Below are 14,712 nucleotides of genomic sequence, written 5' to 3' on the forward strand. Positions count from 1 at the left end.
AGCTGCATATTCAATCCATCTCCTGTTTTTCTTCTCCGTAGAAGGAGAATTATGGTATGTTCTCTTTCTATAGAGGTCTGTGAGATTCACAAATGAAAAGCTTTAAAGCTGTCTGAAAATAATAGAATGTATTCAGGGAGAAATTTGGATTCATGTAAAGAAGGCTCTTTTTCATGGTAAAATATTTAGCTTTGTGGTATTTTACTGGAGGATATAAGAAGAAACATCTGAAGAGCTTAAAAAATTGATCGAACACTGTCTTTGAGAAAACATAATAAATAAACATTCATGAGTAGAGGGTCTGTTTAATGAATTGGGATTTGTTTTGTGGTATTAATGAATATATAAAGAACCATGGAATTCTGCTACACATTTTTAGCACTAGTGTAAACTGCAGTGTCTTTTTGGGGATGTGAAAGGGCAAAAGGCAGGTTTGGGGAACAGCTGGTGCTTTGAGTTTTTTGCCAGTTGCTGAAATACTTGAAAAACCCAGCTTGTCTCTTACAATAGCCGTGCTCTGCTGTTGTTTGGAAAGATTGTACATTGTGTTTGTCATCTTTCATGTTTGTTACTGTACAGCTGCTTTCTACATGATTTTTTTAAAAGTCTGACTTGCCAAGGCAATGTCAGATTTCTTGCATGCTGTTTAACAGCTGTTGTCCAGAGGAAGGTGGTCTGAGTTGACCCTGAGAGTATTCCTGTGACTGCGGAGAAAGAAAACCAAAAATGCTTTGATTAGATCTTTCTGTACCCCACTTGCTTCTACAGCAAGAGCTACTGGGGTAAGTGCCTTCTAATTTTAAGACAAAAGGCAATTATGCAAGTAGTTGGGGGAAGGGAGGGAGAAAGAAGAAAAAGGGAGGTGGGAATACTGAGGGACTGTGTAAAATCTGAATTTTAATGGGTTGATCTAAGCTAATTGAAGCTTCTGATGTCCTTTCCTTTCAGAATGTGTGTGGATTAGAGTTACTGATGCCTGTAGGGTTTGGAGAATGGTGTCCATTTGTACTCAAGTCAGAGTTCAGTCCAGCTAGATGTTGCATGCAATCCATGTCCAATGAGGCATGCATGGATTTAGTGAGATGTTAAGTGACATTTCACCCTCTTAGTTTTTTTTTTCCCTTTTGACTCCTCCCACTTTTATGGTCTGATGCTAATGTCTCATATATTTCTACTGCAACCAGTTGTACGTATGCAATATAGCATCTTTCTAGGTCCTTCATCTCTTGTGCCAGAGGCAGCTGATGGTTTAAAGCCAGCTGTCAGGCATGGGTGGCTTCTCATAGGGAGTGGAGTTAGACCTGTTTATCCCAGTTGTAAGTCTCTGGCTTAATTGTGTACTTAGCTGGGCAAAAATGTGGGGAAAAAAAATAAATTATAAACTTATGATTGGGACCAATCTTCTGAACTGACACATTTTTTTGAAAGTAATAACTTATTTGCCTTAGATTTTTCATTTACTTGTGGATGGAAGGTGTGCTGGTTTTGGTTGGAGTAGAGTTAATTTTCTTCACAGTGGCTATTATGGGACTCTGTTTTGGATTTGTGCTGAACAGAGGGTTGATAATATATTTCTGAAAAGAGCTTACACAGAGTCAAGGCCTTTTCTGCTTTTTTGTACAGCTGTGCTGGTGAGGAAGTTGGGGGTGTATGGGGAGGTTGGGAGGAGATACAACTGGAACAGGTGATCCCAGCTAACCAAAGGGATATTGCAGACCAAATGACCTCATGCTCAGTATGTAAAGCTGGGGGAAGGAGGAGGACAGAGGGACATCTGCAGTGATGGTGTTTGTCTTCCCAAGTCACCATTACGCATGATGGGGCCCCTCTCTCCTGGAGATGGCTGAACACCTGCCTGACCAGGGGGAGCAGTGAATTAATTCCTTGATTTGCTTGTATGCGTGACTTTTGCTTTCCTGTCATTCCAACCCATGAGTTTTCTATCTTTGATTCTCTCCCTGATCCAGCTGGTGGGGGAGTGAGTGAGCGGCTGCACGGGCCTTGGTTGTTCTCTGGGGTTAAACAGGACGGAAGGGAAGAGAAGTTACTAAACCTCTGTGTTGTAAAATTGAACATAATTTACTAAATCCTAAAGTGTTTAACACAGTGACATCACAACAAATATCTTGTCTAGTAATAAACTGTGAGTGAATGTGACTCAGACAAGGTGGAAGATGAATGTGGAAAGCAGTGGAACTGCCATTGCAAATTGTTTTCTGCACCTATGAACACACTCCCCTCTGCCTTCTTGAGCCTCATGAAGACCCTGTAATTCACTGTCTTATTTTGTCTTGTTTTCTTGTTTAAACTCTCATTTACATAGGTTTTGAAATAAATTTAGCCTCACTTCTCATGAATTTTTCTTTAAGATTAAGTTCATCGGTTGTATGTGATGAAGAAAAGGGTGCTAGTGCTTGAGGGCACAAGCTTTTTACTTACTAATGGGTTAGTATCTGAATAGGTTTGTAAGTACTTGATTCAAATAGGTAAAGATTTTAAATTAGAAGAAACTTACTGCAATTGCAGAGGTTTTTTTCTTTTCCTCTGATCAGGAACAGGTAATGGATTGCTTAATTTGTTGCATATATTTACTCATCAGTGTTCAGTTTACCTTTTGGAATTAAACCTCATACTGAAATGAGGTAGCTACATAGTAATTTAAATCATGCATTCAAATACGAGAGTTGTTTATTTCTTCCTACCATCAGCCCAGCTGTGTGCTTTAACTTGCTCTGTAAAGAAATGAGATGTCTTGGGTTGGTCTGTCACCTCCTCTGGTAGCTCTTGAACCTACTGGACCATTTCATAAAGAATTGATGAGAAAACGAAAAGCTCAAACAGTGGCTGTATGTTTTCTTCAAATTAGCTTTTATAGGCAAGGAAGAACATTATGTGGAGAAGGGACTTAAATTAGAGCTCCTGGTGAAAAGCATTCTGGTTGTACTCAGTGTGTTTCAAGAGGTAGCAGACAATTAGCTGGGCACTGTGCAGCCAGCTTCTGAGTGGGCCCAGGGTGTTGCATGGGTTAGTGGGGAAAAGCTGGGTGAACTGCAAAAGGTAGGAGTGAAGCCAGCCTCTGAGAATGCTAGACAGAAAGCCATGGGGGAAACCAGGTATTCATTCTGGTGACCTTCCTGTATCAAAATTTAAGTAAGATGGGTTAAAAACTGAAACTGAGAGTATGAAAAATGTAGTAAAACATATTCCCAGTAATTCTCATAAAAACCAACCCCCCATGAACCCCAACCCTAGTAGAATGGTTGCCTTGTTCTCCAGAGAGTTTTACTGATGAATTGCAAATCAATATTAGTCCAAAAACCCCCAATTTTTATGAGATGTCAAATCACCCACCAGTATTTGGGGAATTCTATTGTTGCAGGGAGTCTTTTACACCTTTAACTTATATGACAGTGTTGTTCACGTTACAGAGAAAACAAAAATTTGTAGCTTGTGAGTTGAAGTAACACTAAGGTTTGGAATTGGCTGCTTTAGTGCTAATTTATGCTCCTATTAATTTACTTCTTACCAATTACGCTTTATGTGAAATGTAAATGTAAGAGTGAGAGAATTCCTCATAGTGATTTTCATTTAGTTGTTACAGTGCACTAGCCTGTTTGAAGTGTGATGCTGCTAGATGTTGGTAATAGTGACTTTCCAGTTTTGATCTATTTTTGTTCAAATTCTGAAAAGTGTCTATGTTGGATATTAAGTAGCATTTTGAAATGTATCTGTTTGTAGAGGAATACAAAATCATAGAAGAGAAAACTGGTTTTTTTCTGTGGGTTTTTTTTTTTTTTTTGTCGAATATAAAATTGTTCCTCCCTTATCTCTGATGTATGGTTTAAAATTTAACAAACTCAGCTGGGCTTAAATTCTGATGTATTCAAATAAACTGTCTCATATTAAGAGATGTAAAATATAATTTAAGATTACTGCTTAGAAGTCATGACCTTTTTCCTTCCTGACCTGTTATGAAATAGTCTTACAGTTAAATAATTTGCTTTTTGTTCATTGAAGTTGTTAAACTTTTAGAAATGTTCTTGAGAATAAAATATTCTAAACCTTTTGGGGGAAGTCATTACAAAAATTACTATGCAACATTTGAAAAACAAGAAGATCTTTTTAATTTAGTAATGTGATTTTAATTAGAGAAATTGAAAGGCTACTTTAATTGCTTTAGTTCGGTAAAAAATAAATTTTCAATTTAGTCTTTTCCAAGCGACCTTATGTCCTTGGTAACACTGTAACTTCTCATTCCATAAAATTTTGGTGCCGCATGATCTTTAAACAGAATATTATTCATAGGAAGTACATAGGACATTGAGTTGTTGGTGTTTAAAAAAAAAAAAAAAAGTTGTCAAATTGACTTATAAGTGTGTTAATGTCATTTTAAAGAAAACTGGTTTAGACATTTTGTAGCATATGCTTTCCTTGTTGGGGAATTTGGTCCCACTTGGGCATCCTTGCTCTCAAAGCTGGTCTTTGCAGGATAGTGTTTTCGATGCCATTGTGCCCTTTTGTGATGCTTTCATATCTCTTTTTGTACTTGTCTTCCCTGTCCTAGTTTCTTTTTTTTTTTTTCCAAGAAAGTTCCAACAACCTTAGTTGTCTCACATATGTCTTTCAGCATCTGGCATGTTCCCAAAAGCTGTTCAGAGTTGTGCCCATACCCCATTCACAGTGTCATTCAGCACCACCTGTGGAAAACCAGCTTCTTCCTTGTGTTGCAACTTCTTCCTTGTTGTCACCCAGCCTAATTTTGAGAGGCACTTGCCTTTATGTGTCAGATGGATTTATCGTTTTTACTGAAAACTGTCCGAGCGGGAGTGGGTCAGTGCCTGACGTAGTCAGGGGGCTGTAATGCGCAGTCAGTCTGGTGGTGACCAGCTTGCCCAGGCAGCAAGCCAGCTTGCTCCAGACAGCGATCTTTCCTGCCACTCCTGTGGGGACTGCCAGTTTTTTATAAATGCAAATGTGCCCTGAAGTCCAGTGACTCTTGTACTGCAGCACAAGTCTGTGTGTACAGTAAACCTTACACCAAGTCTAAGGCAAAGAACATACATTATCCACATGGCCTGTGTCCTCTGCTGATCTATAGTGCTTTTGTCATGTTCTGGCTGGAGAGCACAACTCCAGTGCCTTGGTAGGAATTCCACAGGAAAGCTGAGGCAAGCGCATTAAAAGAAGAAAAGTGAAGTATTTTTGGTAGGAAAAAACCTGAATGTGTGCTACACCGATTCATAACTCCTAATTTCATTTTTGTAAATATCATACGTATTTGTTTGTAAATTCCAGGTTGTGAGCCATGCCTTTGGTGAAAAGGAACATTGAACCACGGCATCTCTGCCGAGGAGCTCTGCCAGAGGGAATTACAAGTGAACTGGAATGCGTAACGAATAGTACCCTTGCTGCTATCATACGCCAGCTAAGCAGCTTAAGTAAGTATCTGTAACTTCCTGCAAGTATTTGATTCCTGATGAAAAACTGAAGAGATGAAAGGCTTTAAGATGACTTGTTTTAAATAGAAAAATTGCAATATAGGACATTACTGCTAATGTATTGTAATAATATTTTATTTCCTTGCTTTTATGCTATTATATATTTTGAAGTTTATTAAAGAAGAGAAAAACCCAGCCTTCCCGCTCCAAAAAAAATTCCAAAAACAATCCAGAAAAAAACCCTCAAACCAACAAGAAAACTGCAGTATAGAAAACCAGAATTTTTTCTGAGAGAAATCAGTATGAAAAACAAGACTAGCACTTGAGTTATTCTTGCCTTTTGATTCTGAAAGATGAAACCAGCAAACTCTTCTGCCTCTCGGCATTAAATGACACATTTGACTGAAATTTTAGTTTTTCTTAGTGTTTCTTGAGCCTTCTCTTTTATATATGTGTCTGCTCAATTCATATGAATGAAATTAAACACATTGAAAAAATGGCATTTGCTGAGCAAGCCTGGAGGCTCCTGTTGAGGCAAGCTAGCATCAGCTCCATACAGAGGAGCCTACACACTACACCTGTCAGGTGACACCAGCACTAGCAATTCTAGAAGCATGACTGGAGTGTTTGCAGGATGAACAATGTTTTTAATGAAAGAGCGAAGGGACTTTTTTTTTTTTTTTTTTTTAAATGTGTTTAACAATCAACAGCTGTTGTTTGTGCTGATAACTCCAGTTCTAGAAGAGAAATTACTGCTTCATCAGTTGCTTCAGTTTGTAAATGGAATTGGTTTAGGAATGTAACAGTCTGTATGGAGCTTAGACCATGGGTGCCACTAAGTCTGGTATTCAGTTTATGATGATAGGAAAAAGCCTGTGCTGAGGGAAAGAGAACAAGGAAGACACCATTTCCTGTTCCCAGTAGTCACTGATTTAGGGATTTTTCTGAGCTGGAGGTCCACCTGAATCATCCTATATAATAAGCATTTGTAAAAGTATCATCTGTGGCATTGCTTAAAGTTGTTGAAAAAGGTATTGCACTTCAGATCATATTCAAAACAGACTTTTTCTGTTTTATCATTATTTCCCTACAAATTTAAACAATTTTGATTGTTGCTAAACATTGTTATTTTCAGAGTTTCCAAGTGATTCTCTGATCTTTCTTGAGCTGCTGATTTAGTGGTTAATGTTATTTATAGTTAATTTGTGTTTGCATTGTCATTGTTTCATTTACTGTTTTCTCAGGCAGTTGCTTAGCGTTGACATCCATAAGTTTCAGAAGTGAGAAGAATGGCTACTACTCTTAATTACATTAAAGGATACCTGAAAAGACCTCATTTTGGTACTGCACAATGGTTGCCCAAGTGTGGGTAATACACTCGTCTGACTTCCTAGGAATGTCTACCTTTCATTTATCCAGATTTGATTTTGGGGCTACTCTGTTACATTGCGTGTTCAGATCCTCTTATGCTTGTTGCTGAGAAACTGGCTCCTTATATCCATATCCTGAAATTTTCCCTTAGTGGATCTTTCAGGTCATCAAAAGTCTTTGTAGACAGGCCCTAAAGTTCTGTTACTGTCAAGTTAAAGATCTATGCAAATAAATTATATGTCCTTTGTTTTAGCAGATGAATACATGGTATTTAATGAGTGAAAAGTACCACCAGCCTCATCCACAGCCTAAAATCTGTCAAGTTTGCAGTTTTTTCTGCAGGCAGTGTTTGTTTTGCCTGTGTTTCAAGCCAACTGGGAGCAAGGAAATGATCATAGAAAAAAGCTGTGCTGGAGCTGAAGCAGTATGTCCTGCTGACAGCATCAGAGCTTGTTGGTGTTCCCACAGCTTGAGGCATAGAGAGAGCAAGCACAGGTCTATCTCGCAGTCACACTGTTTTTTTAATGTTGCACTGTGAGTTCAGTGTGGATTTTAAAAACTGGCAGGTCTGTGCTGTTGCATACAAATTTGGCTTACTTCTGCCTCTGCTCTTTTCAGGAGACATGAACAAGTTCCTATCCAATGGGAATGTGCTCTCAGGAGAGCTTTTTTTCTATTATGTTTTCAGATTAGGGTTCATTTCCAGCCAGCTGGCTTGGAGCACAGGCAGACTGAGCAGCATTCTGTATGAAACTGTGCACTTTTGTATAAGGCAAAATGTTGTCCAGGGACTCGCCTCCACTTGGGAGGAGAGAATCTACTGGTGTGGGGAGGACTGGGAGCATTTGCAGCCTGTACCTGTAAAGTACTGTGATGCTTTCCCTACTAAACATAATTGCAGAACAACGACTTGAACGCTTTCACAAAATACTCCCATGCTTTTGGCAGTGGAGTTTGGTCTGATGATTGCAGGACTTTAGCCAGTGAAAAGGCTGCTTTCTGCAACAGGATCTCTTGCAGGATGGTTTTGTTGCCGAGTTTTTGTTGGGCTTTTTTTTTTTAATATATGGGAAAAAATCATAAATAACATCTGATTGTTGTTGAAGACTAAATATAAAAACTGCATGCCCTCCTTCATTGAACTTTTCTTATTTAGACTCTAGTCTATACATTAATAATACTCACTGTGTTTCAAGTTGCATTACCATTTGAAATAATTTCTTTCCTTTGTGTGAGTCTTGAAATATTTTGTATTTTTCATATTTCTGACTTCTCTCTTCATTCAGATACTGCCTGTCAGGTTGAAATCTTACCTACATGGGTATAAACCATCTGTACACAAGTACAGAGCTGCTTTCTTTGACCCATGTTCAAGTGATACCAAACAGTTTTTGCTGTACAATATAAAATGGAGGAAGTGTCATCTGCAGAGACTTGAAAGACTTTTTCTTTCATTCAGAGAACAGTATCTACCAGCTTGCCTCCTAGTATTTTCTTGGGTAGATTGGCAGTTGGCTCAGAGTTTCATTGGTTTTCATGCAGGCCTGAGCACGCTGCAACCAGCTTTGTGTCACTCTGCTCATTACTACTGCTGAATCAGGCTGGGTTGGCAAGTTAGCTGTTTTGCCATTTAATGTCATGCTAGAGGTACTGTGAGAAAGCAGATGAGAATCAAGACCTAGTCGGTAACAACCTACCACTTTTGCTCGTTTAAAAAAAGGTGACGGGGAAAGCATGAGTCTTAATGTTTCTAGTCAATCCAGTTAGCAATGGGTGAGTGGAATCACTGTCTTCTGCTCCATGTTGTGATAAAATGAGCGTGTCCTGGACGAATTCCAGTTTGCAGAACAGCACATAGTTCCATGGGACATAGCTTCAGTCCTTACCTAGGACCCTGAGGAGAACAGTAATGCAGTGCTGGCTCCTTTTAGAGCAACCCTAGTGTCATCTTCATTCCAGTGTCTGACAGAATCAGTTAGGCTGGAAAAAACCTTTGAGATAGAGTCCAACCTGTGACCGAACATTGCCGTGTCAACTAGACCATGTCCAGTCTTTCCTTAAATGCCTCCAGACACCAGAATGCCAAGTGAAGTTACCTTTTTGCTTTCATAATGCGTGTTCTTGGCATGAAACATGGTAACCTTTCTAAAGCACTCAGTCTTTCTTTTGAGCGCGTTGTCCCCAGTACTTGTGTTGTGGAGTAAGGAATGCAGAGTAAAGCTGTACTTTTCAGACTCTAATTATGTGAATGGAAACTGCATAGAGTAATCAACACATTGAGTTTCCAGTCTTCAGACAAACCAGCATCATTGTTGAATCCCTCTTGTGGTACAGCACTGAGCATGTTGACTGTTGACAAAAGATACCTTTAGGGCAATGTGTTCAATGTGTTACTGCACACTTTTTTATGCAGTATTTGAAAATCAATTGTAATTAATTCAGGTAATGTTTAATCTCCGCTAGAGATGTTATATACTGGTGTAACAAGATAATATTTCATGTAATTACTGTAGAACTTGAGTAGAGAGTATTATTTAAATTATTTGTGAAATTCTGATCTGCAGAAATGTCTCAAAGCTTGGAAATTTATTTTGTGAACAATGAAATATACAACTCTATGAAGATGACCTGTGAAAGTGCTAGAAAAAGGTACTTTGGTTAATTGACATTAAAAACTATGGAGAGCAGGGATTTGCTGAGGCAGAATCATGACTAAATTTACCCGCAACTACTTCAGTGGTTGGAGGGACTCTTAAAAAGAAAGACTGCATGATTTCTTTGATGGATTTTTAAATTATTTTATACCTAATGTTTTTAAACCACTGTCTTATAGTACTAAAATCAGCTCTTAAGTTGAAAGATACATGATTGTATTTCAGATAGGTTGGGGTTTTTTCCCCTGCTTGTTTCTGTTTTGTTAAAAATCTAATTTAAAAGATGGTAACATAAGTGTCTTCGTTTTCTAAAATGTGCTGCATCAGTACAACATGTCTGTAAATCAGGACAGCATGTCTAATATTGTTTACCACGTCACTGTTTCCACAGATTGACAACCTGTCTTTCACGTGTTTCAGGGTAACAAGTGTTGAAAAAAAATAATATTAACAGAAGTATGTTCCTACTTTGGTTTCTGAAAAAGAACTGATAAGCACCCATCTCCTTGACTTCTCTAGAGGTGATGTGTTTAATCCTAGAATATGGCAGTCCTCCCTCAGCAGACTGATTTCAATATATTAACATAAACTAACATCCATTAAAATTGATTGAGCTCTGAATACTGGTGGCTGAAGAATGTAATAACTGCTTTATTTAGCTGAAGACTTGAAAAGCTTATTTGTTCCACCTCTTAGAATAACATCTTCATTTGGAGCAAGTAAATCAAATGGGAATTATAATTGAATCTCAACTAGCTGCTGGGAAGCACTGAGAGAACGCTTTTAGTGTGAAGGTGGTTGAACAGTGGCACAGGTAGCCCAGAGGAGTTGTGGAGCCTCTATTCTTAGAAGTGTTCCAAACCCTGCTGGTCAGAGTTTGGAATTGCCAGCTGGGCAAGCTGCTCTGTCCGATCGTGCTTTGAGGAGGGAACGGAGCTAGAAGATTTTCCACAATGCTGTTGTTGTGTGACTTCTGTTTTGGAGGGGGAGGAGATTAGGAACGGGTAGACAGCACACCTTGCCTATCCACCTTCCATAGGCGTGTGAAGCAGAGTTTGGATACAACAGAATACCTCATGTTTTGGGTTAGTTATTGGCTGATCTTACACTTAGGGAAGAAATCTGTTACTGGTAAAGTCCTTTGTTTGAAGGCAATCACATTAATTTTTTTTTTTCTGTAATTCACGAACAGTGTTTTTTAAAATTGTTTTAGTGTAGTTGTCATTCCTTTCCCCCAAGGGGGAGAATGATCCAAGAAAGGGGCAGATCCTCTTGTATTCCTAAGTGTGACTATTTTATTTTATTTTATTTTTTCCACAGTGATGCTCACAGGATGGAATCTTAATTGAAGTTTTCATTATGTTTGTACTTTTCTTTGTGAAGTATTAAGGTTGGTTATAGGACCCAACTTAAAATGCCAATAATTACTGTTCTTTTGGCAACCACTGTCATTTAAGAGGTGGTTAATACATATTCCATGTTGTTCAAAATACTAGGCAATATTTCACTTTCCCCCTCCCATTTCTACTCTTTGGACTCTTCTTGATACAGGTCATGATTAATTCAGATGCATGGTTTTAAAATGTATTTTTATTTTAAAAGCATGGTTAAACACAGGAAGCAGGATTTTCCTTTCTTCAAGGAGAACTGATGGAGTGGAGATGTCTTGAGGGGTTTTGGCTACAGAAATTGTAGAGGGGGGGATCTTAAAAGGAAGCAGCAGTACCTGTGTAGGAGGGACTGTAGTTCAGTGAGGACAATACTTTTAGGTGGAAACTGAAATTTGTAGGGAAAGGTCTGGGGCAGGAGGTAATAAAGTGGGAATCTGGAACCACTGATCCAGAGTGGTGGAGAACTTTGGGTTGGAGCGTGAAGAGAGTCAAACTGTAGATGAGGGTGCCTAGTACTTTGGGAGGTCTGGGAAAGGAATTGGCATGCACAAGGGTCTGTGGACTAAGGGGCATTGGGTTTATCATAAGGCACCTCCTGTCCACTTTTAGGGTAGGACCTGAATCTGCACATCTGAACTGGACTACCCACTCTCATAGTGATTGAGAGCATACTTCAGCTGAAAGGGAGGGCAAAAGGTGGTAAACTCCACTTTTGTGGTGCATCAATTCCAGTGTGGCTGTGGGTAAATGTCAGTGCCATTTTTCTATATCAAATGACTCCAGGGATAGCAACATCTATGCAGCGAGCATTTGTAGAGGTAAGTGGACTGCCCTGCAGGAGGATCCTGGGTTTCATCTGTTTTTACTCAGCCTTCATTTTGATGCTCGCTTGGCTGGCTTGTGCTTATAATTAAATCTTAAGGACTATGTATTGTAGGATCTTAATTCCAAAATTTACTTCAATGATCAGTTTTCTGACAGTTGGCAGTAGTTCAGCTGCATAAGGATTAAAATTTGTTAGTCTCTCTTGTTGTTTGTTTTTGTTTTTGTTTTTTTGTTTGGTTTATTTATTTATTTATTTAAAGTAGAAGACTAAACAAGGTGTCCAGGAGAATAGACTTCAGGCAGCATTTATGGTGCACTTTGAAATTTTTGTACAAATCTGTTAGCCAAAATTTTGCTGTATGACAAACTGTGCTGTTATAATCTTATAGCTACTGTTCTATTTATAACTTCATGATATTGAAGCCTTTTGTCTTGTGTTTTGTAAGCCACTAGCAAAGGGATTTCCCTGTCTATTTTCTTATGCAGGCAAACATGCTGAAGACATATTTGGTGAATTGTTTAATGAGGCCAACAGCTTCTACATCAGAGCAAATTCCCTTCAAGACAGAATTGATCGCCTTGCTGTCAAAGTTACCCAGCTGGATTCAACAGTAGAAGAGGGTAGGTAATTGCATGCAAGCATTGAGCCAGAAGTGATGTCGACAAGACCACAGTATTTAATTACACAACAATCTTTGTCTTTTCAAAGTAATCCTGTAACAATATTTCATCTTGTTGTCTCAGTAAGGCAAGCTGGGAAAAATCATGTTAGCAGAGCAAGGAAAAGTATTCTTGAGTCTTGTAACTGCTGTCATTAGTGTTACTTCAATAGGCCCTTGTAGTAATGGAGCCACTAAGCTGCCTTTTTCACAGGGAAAACTTTTAGTTTGTGAGTATAGTAAATCTGAAATGAGTAAATCTGGTCCTTACTGGAAATAAGTCAGAATACTGGAAAAAGTTTGAGACAGTAGATCTATTTATTTTAGAGTGGGGTAGTCACAAACTACATTAATAATGTCTGTTCTGTGGTCATCTAAGATCTCATAATACTCTTTATCTAAACAAGGCACTCTGCATCAACTAGGTGAAATTCTCCAATGGGTTCTAGTCACTAGAAGCAGTGTTTCCGTAAAAAAATTGTAATAGCTGCACTTACATGTTTTGTCATTCACTTCATAAATACACAGTGAAAACAAAGGATTTAAGTAACATCATTATATTGTTTGAAAGCATTTATTTGGGCTGGTAAAACATGGGTTTTTGTCTAGCTCTAAAAGCTGTAACGTGCATCTTTGCTTTCGTGCTTCATGTCTGAGCCAGCCACTTCATGTATTCCCTGTTAGAAGATTCCTGACATTTAAGCTTGTTACATCAGGATGATAGTGAAATATTTACTCAGTAGCAGTTAATGCTACTTGTGATATATTTAATAGTACTATTTATATGATTCATATACAGTACTTGCCATTTATATTTGTGTAGTTTATATATTTAATATTCTCATTAGTGGTAATAATAAATGTTAGTGTTGGTATTTACTAATGTAATATTAAGCCTTCCATTTTAACTGGTTACTGTCTGAAAATTATTACATGTCTGAATGTTTTTTCTGATTTTGGAACACATTAACTGTTAGAGTATCACAGTTGATCACAGATGCCCAGAGAAGTTATGGATGCCCCATTCCTGGAAATGTTCAAGGGCAGATTGGATGGAGCTTTGAGCAACCTGGTCCAGTGAAAGGTGTCCCTGCCTGTGGCAGGGAGGGTTGGAACTAGATGATTTTTAATGTTCCTTCCAACGCAAACCACTCTGTGATTCTATGATATAAGCATCTTTATTTTGCTGTCTTAGGTGTCAAGAGCTAGATGGGAACATTAAGCTATTATGGAATCGTTATTTAGCTTAGTTTTAAAGGCATGTTGTGATGGTAATGTGAGCAAACTAAATGATATTCATATACTGCAATTGTTCCGTGCTGAGGTGGATGGTGTCTGTCTTCATGACTTTTAGGTCTAACATTTTTTGGAAACTCAGTCCTCATCAGAGGTTGTTTTTGCTCTTATTTCTGTTTTTTAATGTCTCATTTGTGCTATGCAATACCTCCTGGCTAGTTTCCAGATTTTGGAGAGTAATTAAAAGCAATATTGGAAGGGGAGATGACTAGTGTATGGACTGAGAATTTAATCAGTGTTTATTTTAAATTGACAGCAGTTATTACTCTTTCATTGCTAATCATGTTTCAGATTAATAAGCTATATATACCAACTGCTGTCACTTTAATGCCAGTAGTAAATTTCATTAGCTATTTTGTAGAAGTTGAAGTCTATAACAATTCATTGCATTGTCAATAATACTCAGCATATTTCTGGATAGATTAGGCATTTAGTAGAATTTAAAAATCCCTTTAGATTAAAGTGCATCACTGATTTCTTACATTCTTAGCTATAACTAACAGGGTATATATAAAAATGGAATATATATAATACTACAGTTGAAAAAAATTCAAGTAACTGACGTTAAGTTTTCAAAAGCATATGAATAACTAATGCTGAAAAAGCCCTAGACAAAAGGGGATTTTTACTCTCTTGAATGTCTTCCTCTAAACAAGAATATACCAATTCAGATATATACATCTGAAAAAATTGCCTGAAATACCTTACCCTGTACATATAGGCAGGTTTAAATAGAAAGAACTTTCAGAAATTGTTTTGATACTTCAGGTGATGTGGATGGGGGAATGACTATTTGAAATTAAATACTCTGTTCTTAATTTTCTGCTCTTGTAAAAGTTATGAAACAGTCTAAGTGGTCTCAGAGTGAGAAGCAAGACCTCAGCACAGATATCAAAAATAGTTGGGTGGAGAAGGCTGAGTGGGACTTGGTTTCCATCATGGCAAAGGATAAAAGTGTCAGACTTCATGCCTTCCTGGTTTCTCAGCTCATCAGTATACTACATTTTTGGTCAATACTGTTAAGCTACTATGTGAAATTCCTCACAATTTGTTCTTGAGGCACTCTTAGCAAGCAGTT

General features: G+C 38.0%; 1 protein-coding gene across 3 annotated transcripts in view; it reads left to right on the forward strand.

Moving 5' to 3' along the window:
- Positions 1–14,712, forward strand: part of WASF3 (WASP family member 3) — a 67,694-nt gene that overhangs the window by 37,565 nt on the left and 15,417 nt on the right. For all 3 annotated transcript variants that reach the window (XM_050333967.1, XM_050333966.1, XM_050333965.1), the window contains 2 exons: positions 5,296–5,438; positions 12,166–12,300. In XM_050333967.1, the coding sequence (XP_050189924.1) occupies positions 5,306–5,438; positions 12,166–12,300 (268 nt within the window). In that variant the 5' untranslated portion in view covers positions 5,296–5,305. The remainder of the gene's footprint in view (positions 1–5,295; positions 5,439–12,165; positions 12,301–14,712) is intronic.

The sequence above is a fragment of the Myiozetetes cayanensis genome, unplaced genomic scaffold (assembly GCF_022539395.1).
Source record: "Myiozetetes cayanensis isolate MyiCay16 unplaced genomic scaffold, myiCay2020 scf5-8, whole genome shotgun sequence".
In the NCBI taxonomy this organism is placed as follows: domain Eukaryota; kingdom Metazoa; phylum Chordata; class Aves; order Passeriformes; family Tyrannidae; genus Myiozetetes; species Myiozetetes cayanensis.